Below are 24,262 nucleotides of genomic sequence, written 5' to 3'. Positions count from 1 at the left end.
TCCCGGGGCCAGTCAGTTCCATGGCTGTGACCTCTGCCAGGACCTGGATCCTGGCCGGGGCCGCTGGGTGCTTCTGGAATCCAACTACTAAACGCATGGGCAAGCTGGCACAGCTCACCCATTGGGTCACCCAGAGAACCCGGCCCTAGCTCCGCCAGCAGGCTCAGGATCACTCCATGCACTTGCCCGAGCTGCGAGCTGCCTGCTGGGGGGCAGAGGGAGCCCCCACCCTCTCGGCACAGCAGAGAGAGCTGCAGCGGAGCAGGCATGGGGGGAGGGTGGCGCTGAGTGGGTGCCCTGTCATTTCCTTGTTGCCACCTCTGCTCTGTGGCTGTGACTCATGCCTGAATCACCCTCCAGTTGCTAATTCGCACCATCTTTTACTGCTCAGAACAAGTCACTGTAAGGAGCGCTCCTTTCCGCGGCGGCGGGGGGCGAACCAGACCTGCCACGACTCCGTCCAGGGGGCAGCGCAGCCAGAGCATCCAGTGCGCCCGCGCCGTGTGCGTCTCGCCCCACGTGGCCTGGCCGTGGCATGGAGGTGGTGTGACTCTGCTGCCAGCGACGTGGAGGCCTGCGCTCAGCCGGCTTTGGAGCCGTAGCCCTGCCCAGGCCCCGGCGCGCGCTGGGTGGGTGGGGAGTTCTCTGTGGACTGGGGTGTCGGACAGGCCTGGCAGAATGAACGTCCGGCTGGCAGCTCCCGCGCAGGCTGGGAGCCAGTCCCACAGCGGCTCTGCGGGGGAAAGTGCAGCCAGCCGGGAGACGTAGGACTTACACCAGGCCTCTGCCGGAGCCACGCCGGGCTCGGGAGAAGCCTGGAGGCTTGTGGAGTTGCTGTGTCGTGGGTGGGGTGGGTCGCGCCGCCACTCCTGACCCTGCCCTCTCTGACGCACTCTGATTCTGCCAGACAAGCGACGCTGGCCTGGGCCGGGGCTGGTTTCACGCCTCTGCAGCCAGACGGCTGTGTCAGGGACCCGGGCGCTGGGCTGGGCAGTGCTGAGACGTTGCCGCACGTGAGGCTATCGGGCACTGCTCCGACACCCCTGGAGCACTGGAGACCAAGGAGCGGGTGCTGACTGCAGGCCTGTCACGCTGGGAGCAGAGGCAGGCACGTGCCGGCAGCACAGACGCCATGACAGGCTGCAGTGAGGGACAGACAGGCAGCAGCTCCAGCCTGTCAATCTCTGCGCGCTCAGGCCGCCCCAGAAGGGAGAGCTCAGGCCTCACTGCTCGCCCAAGAAGGGCTGGATCCACTGTGCTTTGGGGTGAAGGCCCAACCTTGACGACGGTTCTGTGGGGTCCCCCTGCCCCTTCCACCTTGTCCCCCCCAAACCAGCCTGGGAGTTTAGCTTTTAGTCAAGTCCTGTCAAGTCCAGAGCAGCAAAGATCAGAGCCAGCTCCAGAATCACGCTGCAGAGCTGATCTGGACTCGGATCATCTCTCTGCCCCCTACCCCCCACCGCCCCACACACCCTGTCACTGCAGCAGGGCGTGTGCCGGAGTCACAATGTGAGACTTTGCAGGGCACATTCTGTGACCTCCCCGTGGTCCCAGGGCCAGAGGTGTTCTCTGCCCTGCTGGTTATTGGGGGGCCTGTGACCCTGCTTGCCCCCGCCCTGCAAGTGGCCAGGATGGCCAAGGGCGCCCGTGTAAACGAGTAGGGGACTCCGGAGGTGTCAGACTCTGGTTTGGGCAGCTGACTGCAACCTCCCAAGGAAGGGCTCGGAGAAGAGGAGCAGGCCCCACAGCATGCAGCAGGAAACAACCACTTCGTGCTGCAGTTTTCAGCGGTTGCTTCTGAGATTTGCTTCTAATGAGCCGGGCAGACCTGCCCTTTGGCCAGCTCCGGGGGGCTAATGGAAGCTCCCCCCCCCAGCAGCAGCTCAGATCCCCAGCAGTGGGAGGGGGCCCAGCAACACCTGGAAGGGGCCGTTCCAACGACAGCCTCTTCTCGTGGTAACCTTAGCAAAACTTCTCAGGGAACTCAGGACAGCCTGAGGGCTCCCGGGCCCGGGAGCAGAGCCAGGGCAGGCTCTGCCACGGTGCGGGTAGTGGCGGATCAGCCCCTGCTATTCATTTATTTGTATAGCCCCCGGCGGAGCAGGCGTTACACAGAGATGGTGATGGCCTTGTGTACCGGGAGCCAAGCACCTCCAGGCAGCAGCCGGGCTGCAGCCACAGAGATGTTCTCGCCCACAGCCCCCGCCGCAGGGCTAGGCGAGGGATGGTTTTGGCAAGTCCCTTCCCTTGTTGGTGCCTGTTTCCCCATCTCCTAATTACATCCCACTGCAGCCCCGTCTTTCCCCACTGCTCCACGAGCCTCAGAGTGGGAGTTCCTGCGGGAGGGAGGAGCAGGCGGCCGTCGTGAGGAGCAGCCCACGTGGGGAAAGGCTGGGCTGGACCGGGGGTTGCCCGGGCTGCCCTGGGCGATGCAGCCACCGAGCTGGGCAGAGCGAGATGCAGCGCGGGTTAGCCTGCCACACGGTCCCGTGTGCGCGGGCATGTGCCTGGCCCTGCGCCTGCCTAGAGAGGCGCCTGCAGCTTTGCCCCAAGCATTTTGTTGCACCCCTGCCCGCCCCCTCCCAGCCCTTCTCTCCAGCCCATCTCGCTCTGCAGGGGCCGGGTGCGTGGGGGGGGTCGCCATATTCCCCGTGTTCGCTCCAGCTGCTGGAGCCAATCAGCATGAGACGTGCACCTGGTTGCCTGGCAACGCGGGGATGTAGGCAGCGAGTCGGCTCCTTCCTGCCGGTAAACAGCAAGATTGGAACAAAACCCCCAATGCTAAAAATAGGGAGGAAAGAAATAAAAACAAACGGACTCATAACAGCGCCTCCTTGGGGCAGGGCAGCTCCCTGCGCCGCAGCTTGCTGCACCCGGGCGGGCGCCCCCGGGGGTGGGGACCTGCAGCCCGCCGCGCCCGCTGCCCATCGCTTGCTGCGGGACTAGCACCCCACGGCCTTGTGGGGGCCAGACGCTGCCAGGCCAGTGCAGCGTGCGGGTGCCCGTCTGAAGGTGCGCACACATCTGCGTGTGTCCTGGCGTGTCTGTGTGCAGGCGGGGAGGTGGCCGTGCGGCTGGCTGTGCGTGTGAGGGTGCGCCCACCTCCGTGGGCGTGCTGGCAGACCAGGGTGTGAGCAGGGGTGCATACATGCCCGGGTGTGTGTAGACGGTCTTGGGAGCCACTAGCCTTGCCCAAGCTGGCAGGGGCCCCCCACCTTGCCCTGGGGTGCAGTAACTGCCCCGAGGCTGACGCCAGGCGGGCCAGGGCCGTGCATGTCTCAGGTGAGGATGGGTCCCGGGGCAAGCAGAGCTCAGTAGCCCTTCCCGCTGCTGGGCCTGGGGCATCGCTTGGCACCTAGACCCCTGGGCCCAGCTCTCCTGCCTGGCGCCCCCCCAGCTGGGTAGCCCCCCGCTGCCGCCGGTGCTGCTGTCTGCCTACCTCTTTCCGGACCACGCCCTGCACGTGTGTCTGCCTCCCTCTGGGCGTCATCCCCGGGGCTGCCCACACCCCTGGGGTGTCCACGGGCTGCCAGCCCCCCTCATCCTCCTTCCCCGCCCCCCCACAGCCACACATTCACCCCTCCCTTATCCCACAGTCACCATGGCAACCGCTCGTTACCCAAGGTGCAAACCCACCAAACTCACGAGCTGCCAGCGGCTCGGGCCCAGCAACCCCCACCCCCGAGAGGGAGGGCAACAGAGAGCGGCTGTAAAAAGCCCCCCCAGGCAGCCGCTAAGGGCTGGCTTCAGCAGGCCTGCTGCAGTGCCATGGGGGGAGAGCCGGCTCCCAGCCCCGCCATCCGGCCCCTTGCTCGTGGGACCCACTGGCCCAGCTTGGCGAGGAGGGCAGCTGTGGGCCCGTGGTCTGGCGGTGGCCTGGGGCAGCCACGGAGCCACGCTGGGCTGTGCCAAAGGGGGCTGGTGTTGTCTTGGCCTCTCCTTGTCTGGGGGCTCTGGGCTGGTCTCCTGCTGCCCCCGAGCCCCGCAGAGCCCGGTGCCGCGGAAGGGAGGTGCTGGGCGAAAGGCCTGCGAGAAGATGAAATGGAATCAGAGCGAAGGGTGCCCAACCCCTGCTTTGCCCCCTACCGCCCGTCCACGTCCACCCGCCTTGCCTTGGCAGGCCGGGACGGTGCAGGTGATTCGCCAGCCCCCAAGACATCCAGTGCCCTGCCCGTGATCTGCACTTGCCCAGTGCTCTCCGCCTGGGGTTCCTGCCTGCCGCCCCGGCCTGGCACCAAGAGCCGCCCACGCCAGCGGCCCAGCCCAGGGCACCTCTGCAGGGGTGCAGTGCCAATGGGGGGGGCTCGAGCCCCACACCTGGGTCAGGGTCCCTCCGCCAGCCCCCCAGCCATGGTATGCCCCTGCCTAACTCGCTGTCTTCTCCACACCCGCCGTGGCCCCAGGCTTCGCCCTGAGGAAGCCGTTCCCTTTGAACTGGGCACAGCCGGGGGCTCTCAGGGATCGGGCCCCCCGGCTCATGGGGGCCTGAGATGGAGCCTTCTCCCTCCTCCTTTCCCCGCGCAGGCGCCTGAGGCGTGCGCCTGGCAGGCTAACAATGGGAGAGGGTGAGTCAGATGTTACATATCACCTTGGAAACTCGCTCCGCGCGCTCGACGCCTGAAATCCGCCTTCGCCCCAGCCGAGGCTGGCAGAATCGCAGCCCCTCCTCCTCCTCGCTCTGCGCTCCCCTCTGTGCAGACACCGTCGGGAGCGTGACACGTCTTGCACAAGCACGAGCCGCGGCATGTGAACACACGGCCCACACACAAGGCCGCGTAGGCACCGGCATGCTCCCAGCATGGGCGCACATGGACCAGGACACACACGGCTGTGTGCGCATGCCCACGTGTACACACACACACACACACGCTCGTGCGTGCGCACACTCGCCCACACGCTCAGGCAGCCTTTGTGGGGCGGATTCGCCGTCTCCACTGGCAATTGGAAGTCGAGGTTGGGTTCTGTGGCGAGCGCTGCTCGAGTGTGACGAGGGAGGGTCCCTGCCTGCGCCAGACGGGAGGAGACCAGTGGGCCGGCAGGGCTTGCTGACAAGGACACGCACTGCCCAGCGCTAGCCGCCCTGGTGCCCGGCAGCTTCCCCTCTGCTCATCTCACCCGGCCGTCCAGCACTGCCCACATCATCCCGGCGCGCACAGCCCAGACCCGCCCACCGGCCACCCCCACCCGACCCCAAGGCAGGGTTACGTGCACTGAGGATGTGTCACACGCTTGTAACACACAGACCCTGGGATCCAGCTGGCCTCGCCCGCAGAGCCCCGGGCACGCTCCCTCCACCTACGCCCCACCTGTGCAAACCACTGCTGTGCTCATTTCTCACGCGTGGGTGCCCGCCGTAACAGGACTGGTCGATGCAGCACATGGGCACTCAGCACGGAGCCCCGGCGGGTCCGTGACACCCCAAATGCTGCTCTGGGTGTCTCGGGTTGGGACGTGGATACCCCTCGGTGGCGCCTACCTTTGCCACCAGACTTGTATGGGGAACACGGCCTCCTGGCTCCCCCAGGGACTCCATGCTGCTCCAGAGCCAGAGGAAGTGGATGGGTTTTACCCCAAATCTAAGCCCCCACCGAAGGGTGAGAGGTGATTGGCCCTTGGCACAGACACGGGGGTGAGAAAGAAGGTAACAGTCATTGTAACCAGCGTGGGGGCCCGGCCGTCTCCGGGAGGGGCAGGGAAATGAGGGTTCTCTCTTGCAGAAAAGCAAGGCATTTCCTCTGGCGCGCTTCTCCCATCCCCCGCCTTTCACACATGGCTGCACACTTTATCTGCAAGAGTGCTCTGCCGGTTTTCTGCAGGCAGCCATGCAGAAAGGCCAGGCTCTGGAGCAGATGTGGTTCCGGCAGATGGAAAGCAAAATCTTAACCTCATGGAGAATGGGGAGGCTGGATCCATGGAGAAGAATCACCAGCATAAACCTCTCACACACAGACAGACAGACAGACAGACAGAGTACCTCTCTCTGCACCCCGCATGGCAACTCGCAAGCTGTACCGCAATCCGCCCCCTCCACGCACACGTGCCAGACAGAATGACAGCCTCATTAGAGAATAAATGGTCCGGGCCCTTCAGCATCTGAGAAACTTGGTGCACCGGCAACGGGCCAGGTTAACACCCCCTTTCACAGGTGGGGAAACGGGCTCAGGGAAGAGCCGGGGCTTGCCCAGGAGATCCAGGCTTGGTGCCAGGAGAAAAGCCCAGCCATCCTACTCCCAGCACTGCACCAAGCACGGCAATACGCTCCCTGAGAGCCAGGGACAGACGTGACCCAAAAGCGTGGACACCAGCCTCAGGGCGACTGCACCGCCCAGGGCACAAGCCCCACATGGTCCCTGCACTCTGAACTTAGATTTCACCAGCCAAGTGCAAATTCCTCCGGCACTAGAAGGGCCTCATCATGGACTCACAGGCAGTCCCCTGGGTGCTCTGTGCTGTCCCAGCCCCCAAGAGGTAGATGGCCCCTGGCACCGAGTCACAGCAATATTCAGGCTACTCCCGGCCCCGAAGGACCCGGCCCTGACCCCAGATCAATTGCACTTGAGGTCTCACAGCAGGAACAAGGCCTGTAGTAAACGATGTGGATACTTATTAAACAGGGAAGCGAATTAGAGCGCTCTCTGCAAGGTTAAAGCAGGGAAGCTCGGATACATGAACGAGCTACGGTCTGAGGTGCCTAAAGGAAATATAATCAGCAAACTCGCCCTGGCCATTGGGGCTTAGCCCGGCTACGCAGCTGGCGATCTCTTGCCTATGCCAAGGAACACCTTGCCCCCGGCAGCACAGAGATAATCGGTTCCTCCCTGGGAGTTTGATTCTCTCCGGTGGGCTGCAAAGCTCAGCTGGTGGGAGGGCCCTGGCATGACTCCCCTTCGCGGGGAGGAGACAGAGTAACACCAGAATCGTTTGTGCTCTTCTTGAGGATACAGAGGGAACTTCCAGTTGCCAAGTCCCACGATGGTCCGTCTAGTGTCGATGGGACTTTCCTGGGGGCCGGGCATGGCTCCTTCCACTGGAGACCAGCCCTTCATTCAAGTCAGTGCCTCTCTCTCCAGTCTGGCGGTTTGCACTGTCTCAGTGGCTCACCACACAACCGCTCAGACATTCCCTTGCCGTGCGTATGGGACCCAGCTGTTAGACGTGAAAGGAATGCAGGCAGCAGCTCACAGGCGTTCAATACGGTCGGAAGACCAACCACGTTCTGCTCCTCCTAAGACCTGTTTTACCAGCACTAGCGCACAGGGAGCCGGACAGGCCCAGACTCCAGCTGTGTATCTGTCAGCGTTCAGGCGAGGCCCCTGTTCTGCTAGCATCACAGAGCCTCTCTGCCCTGCAGTGATGCTGGAGGTGCCCTCCCACGTGCGCGCTCTGCTCTCTGCTAGTGCGGTCAGGAGCTTGGCCGGCATTCCCAGGGGCTGCTACCTCCGCACAAGGCATCGAGTCGCAGATAGCGCTGGCAGGGGCCCAGACGCAGAGAGGAGAGGTCAAGCTGAAGCAAGGAAAAGCTCCACGGATGGGGGTGGAGGTACATTTCACCCCCAGCCCCTCGCACTCAGCACCCTGGCACGCACCAGGTCTCTCGGGGAGCAAGAGGCCACGGGTAGTTTTCCCTTTCCTGTGGCAGAGCCAGCCCTGCCAGCAGCAAAGCCACAGGGCAGCTGGGGGACAGGAACCTTCTGAGGCCTGGCACGCAGTCTGGAGGGGCTCATGGCCCAGGGCAGACTGTCAAAGCAGGGCAGACCCCCCCAACCTGCTGCTGTGTTCTGTAGTTAGGCGTCACCAAGCCAGCAATAAATGTGAACTCCTAAAGCAGTGTAACAGTCTCCCCATGGAGTCACAGACTCTCCAGTCTATCCTGCCACCCAGACTTAGTGATAAATGGTCATTTCCACCAAAAATCACACCGTGTTCAGGTTGTTTCCAGTCCCAACAGACCAGTCGCTTGCCCCAGATCAATTGGTACCTAGATCTTATACCAAAGACAACAGGTCATACTCTAAGATTCTTTAACTGAACTCCATAAGGTTTCTCCAGGATGTTGTAGGATATAGTCTGTTGTATTGCTGTAGATGGAATAAATAGGCTAAATTAACACAAGCCCTATATATCATCACCTGGCTCTTTGGCCCATAGATAGATTCACAGATCTCTGCGGATCATTTTTGCAGATCAGGTGCGAATACAAATTTTGTATCCGTGGAGGGCTCTATCTATAGACCATTGCGCAGAGAGAGGTGGTTTGAAGCTGTGGTTGTGCTAACCGGATGGCAGAGGCTCCATGTATCCGCCATCTCCCCCTTCCAGTTTGCCAAGGGATCTAGAATATTCCCTGCCATGCTGGAATTACCGGCCACAGTGTTCAAACGGTATCACCCTGCGGACAGACCGAGAAATGGTGTCAAGTTGATGACCCCGCTCTGTTCTGCCAATGAGCAATTCTTAAGTATACAGGAAGGCTGCGAGACAATCAGGGGCTCCCCGGACTGCAAGTGAATAAATGCACTGGAATCCAGTGAGGAAGTAACACTGGCTGGAGCAACCAAGAGTTCTGAGGCAGTTAAGAGTGAGGCGGCTGACGTGCTAATTAAAACCTCTCATTCAGATCAGCTCCTGTGCTGAAGGACTGGAAGGGAAACAAATGTTAAAAAGGCAGCAGCGGGGACGATTCAGTGAGTGACAGTCCAGTGAGCCTTACTCCAGTAACCTAGGTAAAGCAATCTTTTAAAAACCGTGTCAAACACCGAGAGGATCTATGGTAAGATCTAACAAACCCGGCTCCCGGGAAGGAAGTTGGGGCTAACTCGACTAGAATGATTTGAGCATGTCCCCAGAACAGTGGACAAAGGAGAACAGGTTGACATGATTTGTTAGGACTCCCCATTAGCTTTGACAAAGTTGCTCACCAGAGGCTATTAAGGAAACTCTGCAGTAACAGGGTGAGAGGTAAAGTTCTGTTGTGGATTAGAAACTGGGTAAGAGAAAGAACACAAAAAATAGGAATAAATGGTCACCGTTTAAGATGGCAAATGTTAACTGTGGGGTGGCTCTGGGTTCAGAATGAATGGTAAGCACTGAAGAAAAAGAGCTGGGTGCCACAGTGTTCGATTAAACCTCTGCTCAAAGTACAGCAAGAGAAACAAAAATCAAACACAATGCTAGAATGCCTAAGGAAGGGGAAGGAAATTATGGAAGCACCAGTCACAGTTGCAAAGTTACGATGGTGTTGAGTTTCACACTTACAGCAGAGGTCCAATCACTTCGGAATACAAGGTATTGTCCCTAGACATACAGCACGTCTAGTCTCCTCAAACCGAGGTTTTCTAAAAATCAGCTAGAGCAGTTCCACATTTATCATGAGGAGCCCTATCAAAACCAATGAGTATGCGTTTGCGATGGAGGAAAACCAAGTCAGGGTGCGGAAGCATTTATTTATTTGTCAGGCTTGGAAGAGTCTGTTACAAACAAAGGTAAGAAATAAATATTTAAACATTTTAAAAGCAACGGATGTCCTTTGAATTACTCTGACTTTTAAGAATGAAAATTCCAACACGTCTTCGGACTCTGTGTTATAAGTATGCGTTCCTTTGCCTAGGGGGTTTGAGATCTACCAGGTAAATGCCTCATTAAGCTTGTTTTGTAAAACATGTTATTTACTTACGAGTTCATCCCCGGGGGCAAGTATTCAATATAAAACGAGGCAGTTCTACTGAATTAAAAATGTTTTAAATGAACTGCGGTGGTGCCAGTGATCTCGAGAACGGTGCTGGGATGGTGGCTCTGGAGACTACGACGCCTCCTTCTCCACGTGCCGGTGACCTGCTGGCACACCCACTCCGCGCCCCACAGCGAGTTCGGGGAGTGCTGTCTCCTGACCTGGCCTATCAGCCGGCTGAGATGAATTTTCTCCACAGGCCGCCCAGCTCTTGGCCTTAGTGGTCAGGCTGGGGACTCAGGGGTGGTCAGGCTCGTCCCCGGGTCCCACACCCGGACCCCAGCGCGCAGGCCACTGGCGCATTCTGCCAGAGGTGCCGGAGTGAACGGCATTCACCCCCACCCCCCACGGCCGTGTGAACGCCCCAGCCGCGTGCGGCGCAGCACAGTGAGCCGCCAGGCCCGGGAGCCCAGCCCAGACAATCTATCATGGGGGCGGGGCTCTCCAAACGGGGGCAGGCCCCTGCCTGTGGGGCGCCCGGCTGGGCAGGGTGCCAGGGGCAGCCGGCGGAGGGAGGGGGTGCTCCAGCGGAGCCTGCCCGGCTGGCACAGCCCAGATCGGCCTGGCACAGGCCCTGCTGCCCCCCAGCCAGGCACCCGCACAGCCCTTCCCCCACCCAGAGCAGCACAGAGCAGAGGTGGGGGAGGGGGCACTGAGCCGGGTGGTGCCCCGCCCCCATCCGCCCCGCCCCCTTAGGCACCGCCCATTCGCCCTCATGCCCCTCCCCCTTGGTTGCTCCGTTCCCATCGGCCGCAACGTGCTTGGGTCACACCGCACTTCCCGCCTTGTCTCCTATTGGCCGGACTCTCAGCCAATCCGAAGAGTGGGAGACGCCCCGCCCACTTCCCCTCTCAGCCACTCAGGAGCGTCCATCTTTTTACTTCCAGCGGGCCGCCAGGCCCCTCAACCAATCAGGAGAGTCTCCTCTCCGACTCCACCCCCGACCACTCCGCCAATCAGGAGTGGGTGTGGGGTGTCCGCGTCGCAAGAGCCGGTTCCCCGAGCCCCCGGCCCGGCCCGGCCCGAGGCGAGCCGCGGACGGCCGCTGTGGCCATGCAGCGGGTGCTGGGAGCCGGGGTCCGCCCGCGGCACTGGCAGGCGGTGGCGGTGGCTGGGCGAAGCGGGCGGGCCGCGCTCCGGCTCCTAGCGGAGGCTGGCCGGCGTAAGGCCGCGTTACCATGGCAGCCGCTGGGCGGCGGAGGGGCTGTCCCAACCGGAAGTGACGCCCCGGAAGGCGGCCGTGGCGGGAAAGGCGGCGGCGCCCTGGCGTGGCGCAGGGGGCGGCACGTGGCGGCCGAGGCCCAGGGCGACCTGGACGCGCCGGGCTTCCTGTCCATGGTGGAGACGTTCTGCGGGCGGGCGCTGCCCGTGGCCGAGGCTGACCTGGTGCGGCAGCTCCGCAGCTCCCGGCCCCCCAAGGAGAAGCGGCAGTGGGTGCAGGGCATCCTGGAAACCATCCAGCGCTGCAGCCACGTGCTGGAGGTGTCCATCCCCGTGCGGCGGGACAGCGGCCACTGGGAGGTGGTCGAGGGCTGGCGGGTCCAGCACAGCCAGCACCTCCTGCCCTGCAAAGGGGGTAAGGGGGGCAAGGAGCCAGCTCAGCCTCCCCCTCCATCAACCTGCTGCAGCCTTGTTGATGGTGTCCCTGGTCTGTTACACTGGCAGGCCGGGTGAGGGCTGCCCACCTGACTTCGCAGGTCAGGCGCTGCGTTGACAGGTCCCTAAAACCACTCAGAAGAGAAGAGTGTGGGTGGGGAAATACTCCCGCCACCTCCAAGTTGCTAAATGAAATCTGAGCAGCTGTATCTCGATGGCGTCTGGAGGAGCAAGTGGAGCTGAGCGATCGCTGATCAGACTTTGTGACTAGGTGCTGCCATTGCAGAGAGGCCGGCCATACTGTTGGGCACTTTGTGAGTCTATTCTGTGCCACCGACGGGGTGGATATACAAATCTCCTTCATTTGTTGTTTCTCTGCTTTCCCCCAGGAGTTCGGTTCAGTGATTCAATTAGCATTGATGACGTAAAAGCCCTGGCAGCCTTAATGACGTACAAATGTGCTGTGGTGGGTAAGTCAGTGAGAGCTGGGGAAGCACCCAGTGGGCTTGTCAATGGGGTGGTGCTGGTGCTGGTGGAACGCCGCACTGTAACATCACCCCGGGGAGCCGTGCTGTGCTTTGAAAACGAGCCGTGCTGTCAAAGTGCTGCGTGTTGCTATGATAACTGTTAGTTAGTTCGCACAATACATCTCGGCTATGTAAATGGTGTGATGGTGCGGGCTCTGGAAGTCCCATTGCTCAGAACTGGGTATGCCCCCGTTACTCCTGAGTGGCGGGATCAGGGAGTTCTGTTCTACCTTGAAAAACTCTGAATAAACTGAATGCTGGGGAGAAGGTTTCACTCATGAAATATATTCTCTGTCTTCTGCTTTTCAGAGTCAGCTCTTGCTGATGATGTATGTGACAAGTGTAGGTTCAATAGCCATTCCTTTTTCAGAACCCGGCCCTTACAGATGTAGTTATGGAGGCAGTGATAGGCTAATGTGGCATGCGGGTCTGGCACCACGGTCTAGTTACCAACTTTGTATTTCCTTTGCATTGCTTTGCATACTTCCTTTGCATTGTGCAAGCTCTCCTTCTGGATGGATGCCCCAGCAGACTTTAAGAATTGGTGCAATTAATCACACAGCCCCTCTTCATAACAAAAGGGTGAGTTAGCACAGGATGTTTGTGTCCTTGTCACTGATCTAGCTCCCTGATGTCTTTCAGATGTTCCTTTTGGTGGGGCCATGGCTGGCGTGAAGATTGATCCAAAAAAGTATTCAGTAAGTTGACCCTGATTTCTTTTTATTGTTCATGCTCCATTTGCACAGGGTTCCTGCAGCCATTCCTCAGTGTGCATGTTCTAGGGATGCACTCTGACAAGCAAGGAAGAGGCACTGGTGGTGAGCACTTCTCTCTGGTGGCTATGAAAAGCAGCTCTGGGGGAGAGGGGGATGGTGAGCTTTGATTTATGAGTCAGTATATTCCGCCAGACAGGTGACAAAACACACTCTTGTGGAGCTGGGGCTGGCGCTTTACCAGCCAGATGGTGAGGGCAGGTTGTGAATTAGTGTTGGGCTGCAAGACTGGGCATTCCTTGAGCTGTGTGCAGAAGGGACCCAGCATGCATTTATTGCCCACTTCAGTCTGACGGCTCCCCAGTTCTGAACAGTGCAAGTTGCATTAAGTCCTGAAGTGCCTCCGCCATGTTTAAAGCTTTGTGGACCTCAGAACACGCTGCCTCTGTTAACGCATGGGCCATCAGCTGGATGCCGTACCTCAGGTGTTTGCTGTTCTTTCAGTAAGGGCTGAATTTTGATGTTCTTGCACAGGAAGGTGAGCTGGAGAAAATAACAAGGCAGTTTACGGTTGAAATGGCCAAGAAGGGATTTATAGGTGAGGGTGGCTCCTTCCCACATTTTCCTCCAGGGCTGAATGAAAAATGACTGCTTTGCAGGTAGGCCAAGGACCAGCAGGGAACCAAGTGGCTAGGCAGCAGGTATGCTGGGGCTGCTGCTTATCATGCTGACCGGTGTTGTTTGGTTGTTTCCTTGTCTGTCTGTCTGGATCCACTTGTTTTCACCACTTAACTGTAAAACTTCAGGGGTCAGGACCGTCTTTTTGTTCTGTGTTTGTAAAGCACTTAGCAGCCAGGTTCCTGGTCCATGGCTGGGCTCCTGGGCGCTGTGATAATACAAAGAACATAGTACCAGACCACTGATTTGACCTTTGCATTCCATCTAGGTTTCCCCTGGCCTAGATAGGTGAGGGGAGTGTGGAATCAGAAGCTTCGTAGTTTCTTCTCTCTCCACATGTGACAGTCAGATCAAGGGAGAGTCCTCACAAAGCAGTCACCATGCTTTGGAGTCACTGTGAGCGTGTGAGGGTTGGGAAGAGACCTGGCAAAGCCCCTGCAAAACCCATTGGCAATGAAACTATGTGAGGCTGAGTGCCCGGCGTGGATAGGAAATTGATAACTGCATCTAAAGGCATCAGTGGGTTGGGCTGAACTGGCCTGGTACTCCCAGGGCCCTTCAGAAGTCCAGGGGTTGTAATTTGTTTGAGCAAAGAGACTGAATTGAGAAGGAACCAGAACTGACAGATCTGTTATCCCTGGCAGGGCCTGGAACTGATGTTGCTGCTCCTGACATAAATACAGGGGAAAGGGAGATGTCCTGGATTGCTGACACGTACTCCCATACTCTCGGCTACAAGGTAATGCTGGCTTGTTACACTGCAAGTTGAGAAACTGCTTTCAGGGAGATGGGGCATTCCCATGGCTTGTTGGGTGACCTCCCACAGAGGATGGGCTAGGTGTGTCGGGAGGGTGCAGATGAGCTGAGTTTAGAGCTAAAATGGAGTTGCCAATAAAGTTGCTTTATCTTTGAGTGGGCTGGGCCCGTGTGGGTCAAGGAAAGTCTTCACTCTGCGGGTCCTTGGTTTCTTTGGATCAGTCGTGCGAGATGAGGCCTTGACCTTTGCTCTTTTCTGTTTGGAATTGTAGGATATCAACGCCCATGCCTGTGTGACAGGGAAGCCTATTAGTCAGGGGGGGATCCATGGGAGAGTCTCCGCCACAGGCCGTGGTCTTCTGCATGGGATTGAGAACTACATCAACAATACTCTCTATATGAACCTCATTGGCCTGAGCCCTGGGTTCCCTGGCAAGACCTTTGTGTTGCAGGTAAGCACCAAGCAGAGCCATAACGTTGTAAATTCGGCTTGTTTTCTTGTGCTCTTCATTGTCGCCATCCTTCCGTTCCCAGCAGAAATCAGCTGCTTCACATCCTCCTTCACTGGAGACAAATGGACGTCGACAATGTGCCTTTGTCTTTCAGGCTCTCAGCTACTGCAGTGCTGCCTGAAGTTTATTTCCCAAACCTCCCTTCAGCTTCTGAGAACACAACTCTTCTCCAGATGGGAAGACAGTTGGCCTCACCAACTGACACCATACGGCTCTGTGAATTGTGCCGTGGGTTGGTGCAGCCTCCTGTGTAATTTTCCTCTCCTCCCCCTCTTGCCGTGGAACATCCACAGTGCAGCTTACTACACTTCTAATACCTTGGAAACAAAATATGTCGCAAGAGCTGGTTGCATGTTGATTACACACGAAAGCCAGAGGTTCAGAGTTTGGTGCTGGCAGCTGTGCCTCTCCCAGGTTCACATGTCCGGTACTTGCAGAAATAGGCAAGACCCCGTGTACGGGACCAAATTCTGCTGCAGGAACCCCTAAATGTTGTGATGACCCCTATATTCCACGGCAAAGTTAATTTAATAGTAATAATTAATACCGAGCTGTTATATAATGCTCTTCATCAGTAAATCTCAAAGGGTTTTTTACCTTAATTTAATATCTTCTGTTGCTGTGAAGCACCTCTCATTCCCGCACTCTCCACCCCTCTCAAACATGCAGTGATGGCTTGTGGATGTACAATTCATCCCTGATCATTGTGGAGAGTGGTTGTGTTTTGAAGATGGGTTTTGCTCAGCTCCTGGGATGATGTCCTTGCAGCCCAGCCCAGAATTGCCTTCTCCCCATATGAGGCAGGGAAGCAGCAGCTTGTGTAGGTAAGTTCAGCAGCTCATCTTCCTGGCTGCAAGCTGGATTCTAGCTCTGGCCCCCTGACCCCGCTGTCTGGCTTTGTGGAATAGTGCAGAGAGCATGCACTGTAATCCTGCTCCCCCTTTGGAGGAAATCTGCAGTGCAAGATACAGCTACAGCAGATCCCCTTACCGCAAGGAGATGGTAAACAAAATGTCAGGTGCCCAGCCAGAGCAAACAGTGAATGCCAAGGCAAAAACAGTGAATTTAACATCTTGGAAAACTACCAGATTATGGAACCGTGAAGTCCACAGGTCCCAGTTTGAAATGAGCGGGGTGGTTAGCACTTCTTTGAGCTGTTGTTTCAGGCTCTTTGCAGACTCCGGCAGGTAGCGGTTGCAGACTGCAGGTTACTGCATCGGTTACACTCGGCTCACGTTTGCAAGGCTATCTCTCTAACCATAAGAGCTAAAACATTCTTTTTTAAAAGATGCTGAGATTCTGGAGCATGATTCTGTGACACAGGGAGTTCCATGGAGGAAAGCACCCCCAATTGCAGTTGAAGTCAGTGGGAGCTTTGGGTGCTCAGCGTATCTGTAAATCAAAGGGGTTATGCACAAATACGTTATGGAACTCCGTGCTTCCACCTGGATCTGTCTCCAAATCCTCACTGTGTAACGTGCCGCTGTAGGACTGGTGTCCTTAGGTTTCTTCATGCTGGGTGATGTGAGGGAAGCCTGATTTAGCCAGATGTGTTTGTGTCCAGTCAACCTGGAAGCTTGCCTTCTCTGGCTCTGGTGTGTGTCTGCTCTGCATCTCCCTCCACCTTCCTTCCCCTCTCTGCCCCTGCAGATCCCAGTTCAGGGCCTGCCTTGTAACGGTGGTGAAATGCTTCCCTCTTGTGTGTCTCAGATAGCTCTGCCCCCCCTCATGATGGTGCTGCCAACTCACTCTTTGCTAAATGCTGCTACGCTCTGACTGCTGACCCAGCTATGTCATTTATTTTTCCAAACATTGCCTGCAGAATCAGCTAGCTTTCTGTTCTGCTGGAGGTCATAGCATTTATCCCCAGAGATCCTGACCAGTGGGCTTGAGTTTCTAGTGCTGATGTGCTGACTGCCTCTGGCAGCATTACTGATGCTCCAGTCCCTCCGCACTGAGTCGTCTGACAAAAAGCTCTCCAGGACGATGAAGGAGCCTGTGGCCTGGGACCTGAGCCTCCCCAGCCAAAGCCCAGGAAAATAGCTTCTCTGGACCTTACTGTAGGAAGTTCACTCTGGTCCTGTGATTTCTGTGTCCCATGTTTGTGTGGTGCTGGCTAACAGAACTCTCCTTCTGACTCTGTTTACAGAGGCATTGAGTTATTAAAAGGCTGTTGAAAAGGGGCGGAAAGAAGCCAGGGGACTGAATGGATGAGTTTGGAGCTAGACCCATATGATTTGTTCGTTCGCTCTGCATGTACAGTGAACATAAGTACTTAGCAGATAATCCTGTCCTTTCTGGCCTTCTTTCCTGGGGCAGAAAAGGAATCCTGGTTCCTCACATTGATGCCATGTGACTGATGCTTTTGTGCAGGGTGACTGGCTGGGAAAGGACTGGTGCTGGGCATGGGTTTTCCTTCCCTAAGTATGCACTGCTAACGGAGCTCCCTTTCTGTAGGACTTGAAGCTGGCTGCTGTCCAGCTGCTTCTTCAGTCCTAGAGAAATATGCTGGGACCTACGAGATTCTGTGCCTTGGGCCCCAAGACTGCCAGCGGAACTGAGATTGTATGAGGAAATGATGGCTCCAGAGTCCCCTCTATTGAATTAGCTGTACTGAGCAGTCTCCAAAGGGATTGTGAACACTTTCTAATTAACTTACTGGGATAACGAAGCAGAGAAGGAGCAGATGAGAGGCCCTTGGCTGCTTGCTCTTCATAGTTTTTCTTTGGAAGTTGTTTTTGCTAAATAAGAATTGTTTTTCAGCTTTGCTGTAAGAACTTGATCCTGGCCAGCAGCTGAGCTAGGATCCAGATGGTGCAAAGACACCTGCTTTAAGGGAAAGAGCCCCACCATGGCGAGGTTTCCCTTATCTACAATAATTCTTCCTCACTCTGGTTTCTTGGAAGTTAATTGAACCAGCACAGGACACAAAGGTCTGCCTAACATTCAGCTAATGTCTAGCCTGCCTTGATCATCCACGGGGAAAGCGCATTGCCGTAGCTGGTCTTGGGTTTTTTCTGGGTCCATTTCCTAATAAAACAGAACACTATAGCGTCCTGCTCAGGGACAGTCACTATGTCATGACTGCAAATCCTGGAAGTGATTCGGAGCACCTAGGCGGCTGTGTGGCTGTGTCCCTTTCACTCACAATGGGCCACTTCTTATAGTGCCAGAACTTGCCGAGTACACATCAGACCTGCAAAGACTGAATCTCGTTAATGGCTCTTAGACCACACGTGCCTGACACTCTTGCTGCTGCCTACCATGAGATGGCATCCAGGATTCTCCAAAATGAGTAGAGTTCTTGGGTGCCCAGCTCAAAACACCTTAAAGGGGCCCAGTGTTGAAATCTTGGTTAGTTTTTGCATGTGTGTTCCACTTGGATTCCTCCCCTCAGCAGCTCTCGGATCTCTTTTCTTTTAGGGTTTTGGCAACACGGGTCTGCACACCATGAGGTACCTGCACCGCCATGGTGCGCGTTGTGTGTGCGTCGGGGAGGTGGATGGTGCTATTTACAATGCCAGTGGGATCCATCCCAAGGAACTACAAGACTATAAAAGGGTACGTTCAGTCCAGCCGCACAAAAGTGTGTTCTGAAGGGGTGGTGGCGAGTCAGCAGCCCAGTTCTACATGCAGAAGAAATGGGGGGAGTGGGCTACTCCTCTCCTGTAGGTTATGGCTCGGGGGTCTGTAAAGGCTCCGCGAAGCAGCTGGCTTTGCAGGCCTGGCTGGGCACTGTTGAATTTTCCTTCTCCTTCCAGGAACATGGCACCATAGTTGGCTTTCCAAAAGCAGACCCTTTTGAAGGCAGCGTCCTTGAAGTACCTTGTGACATCCTTATCCCAGCCGCTGTTGAGAAGCAGCTCACGAAGGAGAATGCACATCGGGTCAAAGCCAAGGTACAGAGTGCAAAGAATCCTGCCCTTCACTGGTGTCCGTGATCCCCTCCAAGAGGCGCCTGAAGGCAATGAGAGCTGCACCTGGGTATCGGAGAGCAGAATTTGGCCCTCTATATGTAAATAACCCCAGTCTAGACGTACTGTCAACATGCAGTGTGCAGCACCTTGCACCCCGAGCCAGCCCTTCCTCTGAAATACGGACAGACAGGTTCATTTGAATACAGATACGCATTCCCACATGAGCATTGCTGCGGTGCTGGAGCATGAGGCAAAGGTGGTGAGTCAAGTTACGGCATCCAGGCTCCGGTTGCCACGGTCAAAGCTGCGGCATCAGTACCGCACGTCTCTGCTGCTGGTAGGGAGTGGGAACCTGCTAGAACAGCCGGTCCTGCTCCTCTGAGCAAACTAACCCTCAGCCCCATTTCAGGCATTAGGGCCTGACCAGAGGGCAAGAAGAAGGGTAAGGAAACAACAGGTGAGGAGAGACCTTTCCGAGGGGGGAAGAGATCAGTATCCCCGGGGGTCTTGTCACTCTCAACTAGGCAGCAGAACAAATGCAGCAGATCCAAGTGCAGCCCCCGGAGACTACCAGTCCCAGCACACTCTCCTCTATTGTGATCTCAGCCGCGTGGATCACGAGGGAGCAGGACGTGCTGGAACCTGTAGTCACTATAGTCCCAAACGCCACTGCCGAGGGTGCTAGAGCCAGCCCTACGGAAACCACTGCGGGGAAGATCTCCGGCACCGGTGCACGTGGTGCTCCTGGCATGGAACAGACGTGAGCAAGCACTCAAAGAACAACACTTATGGAAGGCTGGTGCCCATTACCAATGCACCCATCCGTGGGGTGCAGTCTGATCAGCCCCCGCAGAAGCTGCCTGCCTGCCGGTGCACAGCACCCTTGGGACAGACTGCCAGAAGTACCCATGGTTGAGAGGAGGGAATAAAGCTGCAGCAGGTCTCTGTAGCGACGGCAGCCCCACGTTCATCTCCTCTGGGCATTGGCTGCCTTGAGTCTCCTGTTCTGCTTGTGCGTTGCAGATTATTGCCGAAGCTGCCAATGGCCCTACGACACCAGCAGCCCATGAGATCTTCCTGCAGAGAAACATCCTCGTCATCCCGGTAGGTCAGACGCCTCTTTCACCCCCGCACCGTTGTCCTGCCAGTCAGTCCAGGGTGCGGCTCAGAGAGTCGGGCGTGCTTTGGTCTGCACTTCCTGCCCCGTGGTGGTTCCTGCTCACTCCTGATGCTTTGGCAAGGCACGGTTGAGCAGATTTCCCCACCTGCGATGGTTCCTTTCCCAGCTTAGCTTGGCAGGAGCCGGGGATGCTGCTGGGAGCCGTCAGAAGGACACGATGATGTAGGGCCAAATCCAGCAGTGGTGCACGAGCCGGGATCAGCGGGAGGGTGGGCAGTGTGCGCCAATTTGGCAGCCGCTGTGTGTGCTGAAGAGGCTCGCACCGTGACATTGTGTCTTGATTCGGTGGGGGCTGACTCTGGCCTAGGAGTCAGGGCCTTGCCCTGTCGCGCTGCTCCCTGGATTCCCTCTCAGAGCTCAGCTCCACTCTGCCCTGGTGGTCAGCGGAGCTGCCAGGTAACGGAGGCAGGGCTGAGCCCAGAGGGCCATGCTCCGTTCTGACTCTTCGGGGGCGTAAATCCACAGTAATTCCACTGGCTGCTGCGGGTTCTTCAGTATCGATAGTGGCGCTGCCCACATCAGCATCTGGCTGTGGCACTCGCTGGCACCCCCTGCATGCCAGAGAAGCACCAGTTATTCTGCTTTGCCTCGTGCACCCCTTTCACACCTGATCTCAGACCCCCTTCAGGGCTCGCTGACTTTGTCCCAGCATTGCCCAGGGGAGTGTGACCCGCTCCCTCCGGTTTGGCGCATGAAATCCAACTTTGCTCCCAGCACTCGGGACACAGGGGGGGACTGCAGGGTCTGTGCTGTGGTTGCGGCTCTGTGAAGTGGGGGGCCCTTGTCTAGGGCTTGTCTCTCCTTGTGGACACGCTGACAGGAGTCTGCACTTCCTCACCCTAAAAATCCCCGTGCAGCCAGGGCCATGGCTCCCCTTTGTTGCCAGTGCTCGGGGCCGGAGAGGCCGGTTCCATGTCGGGTCTGGGGCTGCTTTGCAGTCGCAGAGCACCCCTCCTACCTGCCGCGGCAGCAGCCCCCGGTGGGAACGTGAGCAGGTGCCGTGATTCTGGCAGCAGCAGGAAGGGGACCTGAATCGAGGTGCTGCCTGCACACGGTTCCCCATGCTGTCCCCATGAGACTCCAGCCTCCTCCTGAGAGAAGGAGGTTACGGGGGTGGGGGCGGGACTGCCTGGCCGAGGATGGCTCCGGAGCCATCCAGTGGGACTGCTTTGTGTGTTGGGCTCCCCGCAGTCCCAGGCTGGCCTCTCTCCTCGCAGGACCTGTATGTGAACGCGGGCGGCGTGACCGTGTCCTTCTTCGAGTGGCTGAAGAACTTGAACCACGTGAGCTACGGCCGCCTCACCTTCAAGTACGATCGGGACTCCAACTACCACCTGCTCATGTCCGTGCAACAGAGCCTGGAGCGGACCTTTGGGAAGGGCAGCGGGGAGATGCCTATCATCCCCTCCCCGGAGTTCCAGGCCAGGGTGGCAGTGAGTCCAGGCTTTTCCTGTCCCTTCAGCTTCTCCCAGGGCAGCGGGGACATCTGCTCTGCCTTCCCTTCTCCTGGTGTTGCTGTGGCACTGGAGAAAGGGCCCGTGGCAACACAGCAGCCTCCCTCTGGAGCTGTGCTGCTGCGGGGACGGAGACCTCCCTTCGCCGAGTGCAGGCGTGCCACCGTGGCAAAGGCCGGGGCCGCTCGAATGCCACCGTGCCTGGGGCCGCTGTGGAGGAAGCGCAGCTGTCAGAACCGGCTCTGCCGCTGCTTGGGGCCCCGCAGCCCCTCTGCCCCAGCGTCACTGGTGTGGGAGGGCTGCAAGGAGTGATTAATCGGGCCCCGGGACTAAGCTGTCCAGGGGAGTCACTGAGCCCTTGGAGAACGAATGGCCAGCAGTGTGACTGGGATAAGAGCCAGGGCAGAGGCAGCTCGCTGGTCTTTAATGGAGAAGTACAGCCTGGGAACCTTCAGGCCCAGCAGCCAGTGCGGTAGTCAGGCAGCTCCGCCTGGGAGGGAGGCTTGAATCAGCTCCATGTCGCAGACAGGCTGCGCGCTGCTTGCGGCTGGGATCCCTGGACCCAGATGGCGCGGGTTTGGAGCTGGGCCGTGCCTGCAGAGTGGTTTGGTTCAGGACCGGGGGTGGGGTTAGGGGGGACAGAGCACACGTTCAGGTGATCTGAGACATGGGCCGACCCTTTTCACGCTGGTATAAATTGGGAGCAGCTCTGAGCCAGGGGAGTCCCCGGCCTGGTCACCGACCCAGGCACAGCACTGGGCTGCCACGCGGTACCCGGCTCACAGAGCTAGTCTCGTGTCCCCCCGGCCGCCGCACGGCCTGTGCTGGCAGCCCCTCTGCAGAGCCTCCAGAGGAGGAGAGCTGAGGAGACTGTGTCCTGGTGAGGTTAAAGGTGGGGAGATGCCCCACCTCGCCCCGGCAAGGGATTCATTTGTTTTCCCCTTGCAGGGGGCCTCCGAGAAGGACATTGTGCACTCAGGTCTGGCCTACACTATGGACCGTTCGGCCCAGGTACGTGCCTTTGATGTCATGGCAGCTTGTGCTAACGGGGCACCTCTTCCGACCTGCACGCGGGGTCCCAGTCCTGGCCCTCCCTGGGAGCGTGGACGCTCTGACTGTCAGGTACTCACACGGCTCCTGTCCCCACGGGACCTGCACATCTTGGTGCGCTCAGCACCTGTCTCAGAGCAGGGACCCTGGGGATCAGGCCAAGGGCTGTGGTTTATTTCGCTCCCTTCATTCGGGGCGCCCCTGCCCATCTTGTAACCCACTTCTCAGCTTTTCCGTTTCTAGCCCTAGTGAAGGGCTTTGCGTGCGATGCCTGTCCTTGTTCCCGCAGCGCGTGGCGTGGGCGGGATGCCTGGGAGCCCCAGCCTGTGGAGCTCAACCCTCGTGTCTGCGTTTTCTTTTTGTCTTCTAGCAAATCATGAGCATGGCCACGAGATACAACCTGGGCTTGGACCAGAGAACCGCTGCCTACCTGTGCGCCATCGAGAAGGTGTTCAGGGTGTACAACGAAGCTGGGTTCGCATACTGACGTGTGCCGTCCCCTGGCCTCGGCCCTCCCTGCCTGGCCTAAAGGGCGCAGCCGCTCGCCCACGCCTGAACTGAAGCGCTCCGGGGAAGAGAGACTCATGGGGGCAGGCGAAGTTTTGGCATTGGCGGGGGGGCCTGGGAGCTGTTTGTCCCCGTGGCTCCAACCTCAGGCCTCCCACGCTGCAGAGAGCTGCTGCTGGGGTCAGCAGCTATCGGTTTGTACACCTAGTCCTGCCCGTGCATTGTCTCCATAAACCGTTTATTGGGGGCCAGGGCTCTCGTCATTTCCCTGCCCGGGGGCTCACAGCTACCCCCACTTGGGCTATGGTTGCAGCTGTGCAGAGAGTGCTCGGGGTTTGCTGGGTCGCCTGCTCTGCCGCTGAACGCTGCTGGGCCTCCCCCTTCCCGCCATCCCTGCAGCGTGCGCCACCTGGCCCCACGGCATGCCTCTCGCCAGTCCTGCGGCTCTCCTTGCATGGTGCTCGTGCCTGCTGCGAAGCTTCGTGGGCTGCCAGGGCTAGGGCGAGAAGGCTGCTGGCGACACCCCTCACACAGCAGGCAGCTCAGGGACACAGCATCCAGGCCTGCGTGGCAGTGGCATAGAGTGGGCCCCAGGGCCCATTGCGCTGTGCCAGGAGTCTGCGGCATCCAGTGAAACACCAGTCACCCCTACCTCGGGCAGGAGCTGTGTCCGGAAACGGCTCAGCTCCCCCCATCCCGGGCCCTGTCATTGTCTTCCCGCTCATCGGATTTCATAGCAATCCCGCCTGGCTCTCTGAGTTCATCTCCTCTCCCCTGCTCTGCTGCAGCCGGGCCTCCCCTCTGGCTCTGCACACTTGCTAGTGTGGGCACAAGGATCTGTCGCGCCTGTGGCCGCTGCCTGCGTTAGCCCCTGGACACAGGATTTCCTCACGGGCCTGTCTGCAGCAGAGGGAGTTCCTGTTCTCGCTCTGTGCGTGCTGTGTGATGATCAGGGAGCAGGGGCAGGGGCTCAGGCTTGGTGCTGCGGTGAGCTCTGTTGGTCGTGTAGACATTCTCCTGGGATTTGCAGGCACCTGTGACCCTGTTGTGAGAAGGGGCCTCGGGTGCAGCTTCCTTTCTGTGCTGGGGAAGGTGCTCAGCAAACCTGGTGGGAGGGGAGGGGAGGGGGACTGGCCTCCAGGGAAGGCAGAGGGCCCCTGGACTTGCCAGATTGGTTTGTAGGCCCCAGCCTCGGCGGGTCACCCGCTCACACAGCCTGATCTGCCCTTGGCTGGGGCGGCTGGCTGTGGAGGCAGGGGAGCCTGGGCCGAGGGCCTGTTCCTCTTGCTCCTGAAAGCCGTCATCTCAACGGAGCGTTTAAAGGAGACCAGGCGTGAGTGTGTTAAAGAGCAGGCTGCAGGGAGCTCTTTGGGATTTGCTCCTATCCTAGAACAGCGCAGCCAGGCCCAGCCCCACGGCGCCAGGTAAAGTCACCGGCACCTGCGTCTGTGGGTCCCTCCTGATGGCGAGGTTCCCAGTGGTGGGGGGCTGAGCCCTGCAGCTTGCTGACCCCCCCTGCCTAGCCGGGCTCTCACCCAGCACATGAGAGGGGAGTGGCCACGGCGCCAGTAACCGTCTTTGTAAAGTCACCGGCACCTGCGTCTGTGGGTCCCTCCTGATGGCGAGGTTCCCAGCCTGCCCTGCT

At 58.3% G+C, this 24,262-nt stretch overlaps 1 protein-coding gene across 2 annotated transcripts; it reads left to right on the top strand.

Moving 5' to 3' along the window:
• The first annotated feature begins 10,749 nt into the window (after positions 1-10,749).
• LOC137144399 (glutamate dehydrogenase 1, mitochondrial-like) lies at positions 10,750-23,614 on the top strand. Of its 2 annotated transcripts, XM_067534692.1 has the most exons (12): positions 10,750-11,303; positions 11,713-11,793; positions 12,493-12,548; positions 13,098-13,161; positions 13,886-13,980; positions 14,270-14,449; positions 17,933-18,070; positions 18,271-18,408; positions 19,450-19,530; positions 20,824-21,039; positions 22,009-22,071; positions 22,481-23,614. In XM_067534692.1, the coding sequence occupies exons 1-12, from the start codon at positions 10,781-10,783 to the stop codon at positions 22,595-22,597; spliced, it is 1,752 nt and encodes a 583-aa protein (XP_067390793.1). In that variant the 5' UTR covers positions 10,750-10,780; the 3' UTR covers positions 22,598-23,614. The 2 variants fall into 2 exon arrangements, with proteins under 2 accessions (XP_067390793.1, XP_067390788.1); XM_067534687.1 differs by lacking the exon at positions 13,098-13,161 and having other exon boundaries at positions 11,182-11,209.
• The last annotated feature ends 648 nt before the right edge of the window (positions 23,615-24,262 follow it).

This window comes from Emydura macquarii, unplaced genomic scaffold, assembly GCF_026122565.2.
Source record: "Emydura macquarii macquarii isolate MOO-44397 ecotype Brisbane River unplaced genomic scaffold, CSIRO-AGI_Emac_v2 contig_378, whole genome shotgun sequence".
NCBI classification, from domain to species: Eukaryota; Metazoa; Chordata; order Testudines; family Chelidae; genus Emydura; species Emydura macquarii.
Note: the sequence above shows the minus strand (reverse complement) of the source record. Positions and strands in the feature narration are given on the sequence as shown.

Bases quoted from the DNA above. Each gene is read 5' to 3' on its own strand.
- LOC137144399 (XM_067534692.1), top strand. From the start codon at position 10,781: ATGCAGCGGGTGCTGGGAGCCGGGGTCCGCCCGCGGCACTGGCAGGCG. The intron at 13,162-13,885 runs GTGAGGGTGGCT...TATCCCTGGCAG, and splicing joins GGCCAAGAAGGGATTTATAG to GGCCTGGAACTGATGTTGCT. The intron at 18,409-19,449 runs GTACAGAGTGCA...TGTGCGTTGCAG, and splicing joins CACATCGGGTCAAAGCCAAG to ATTATTGCCGAAGCTGCCAA.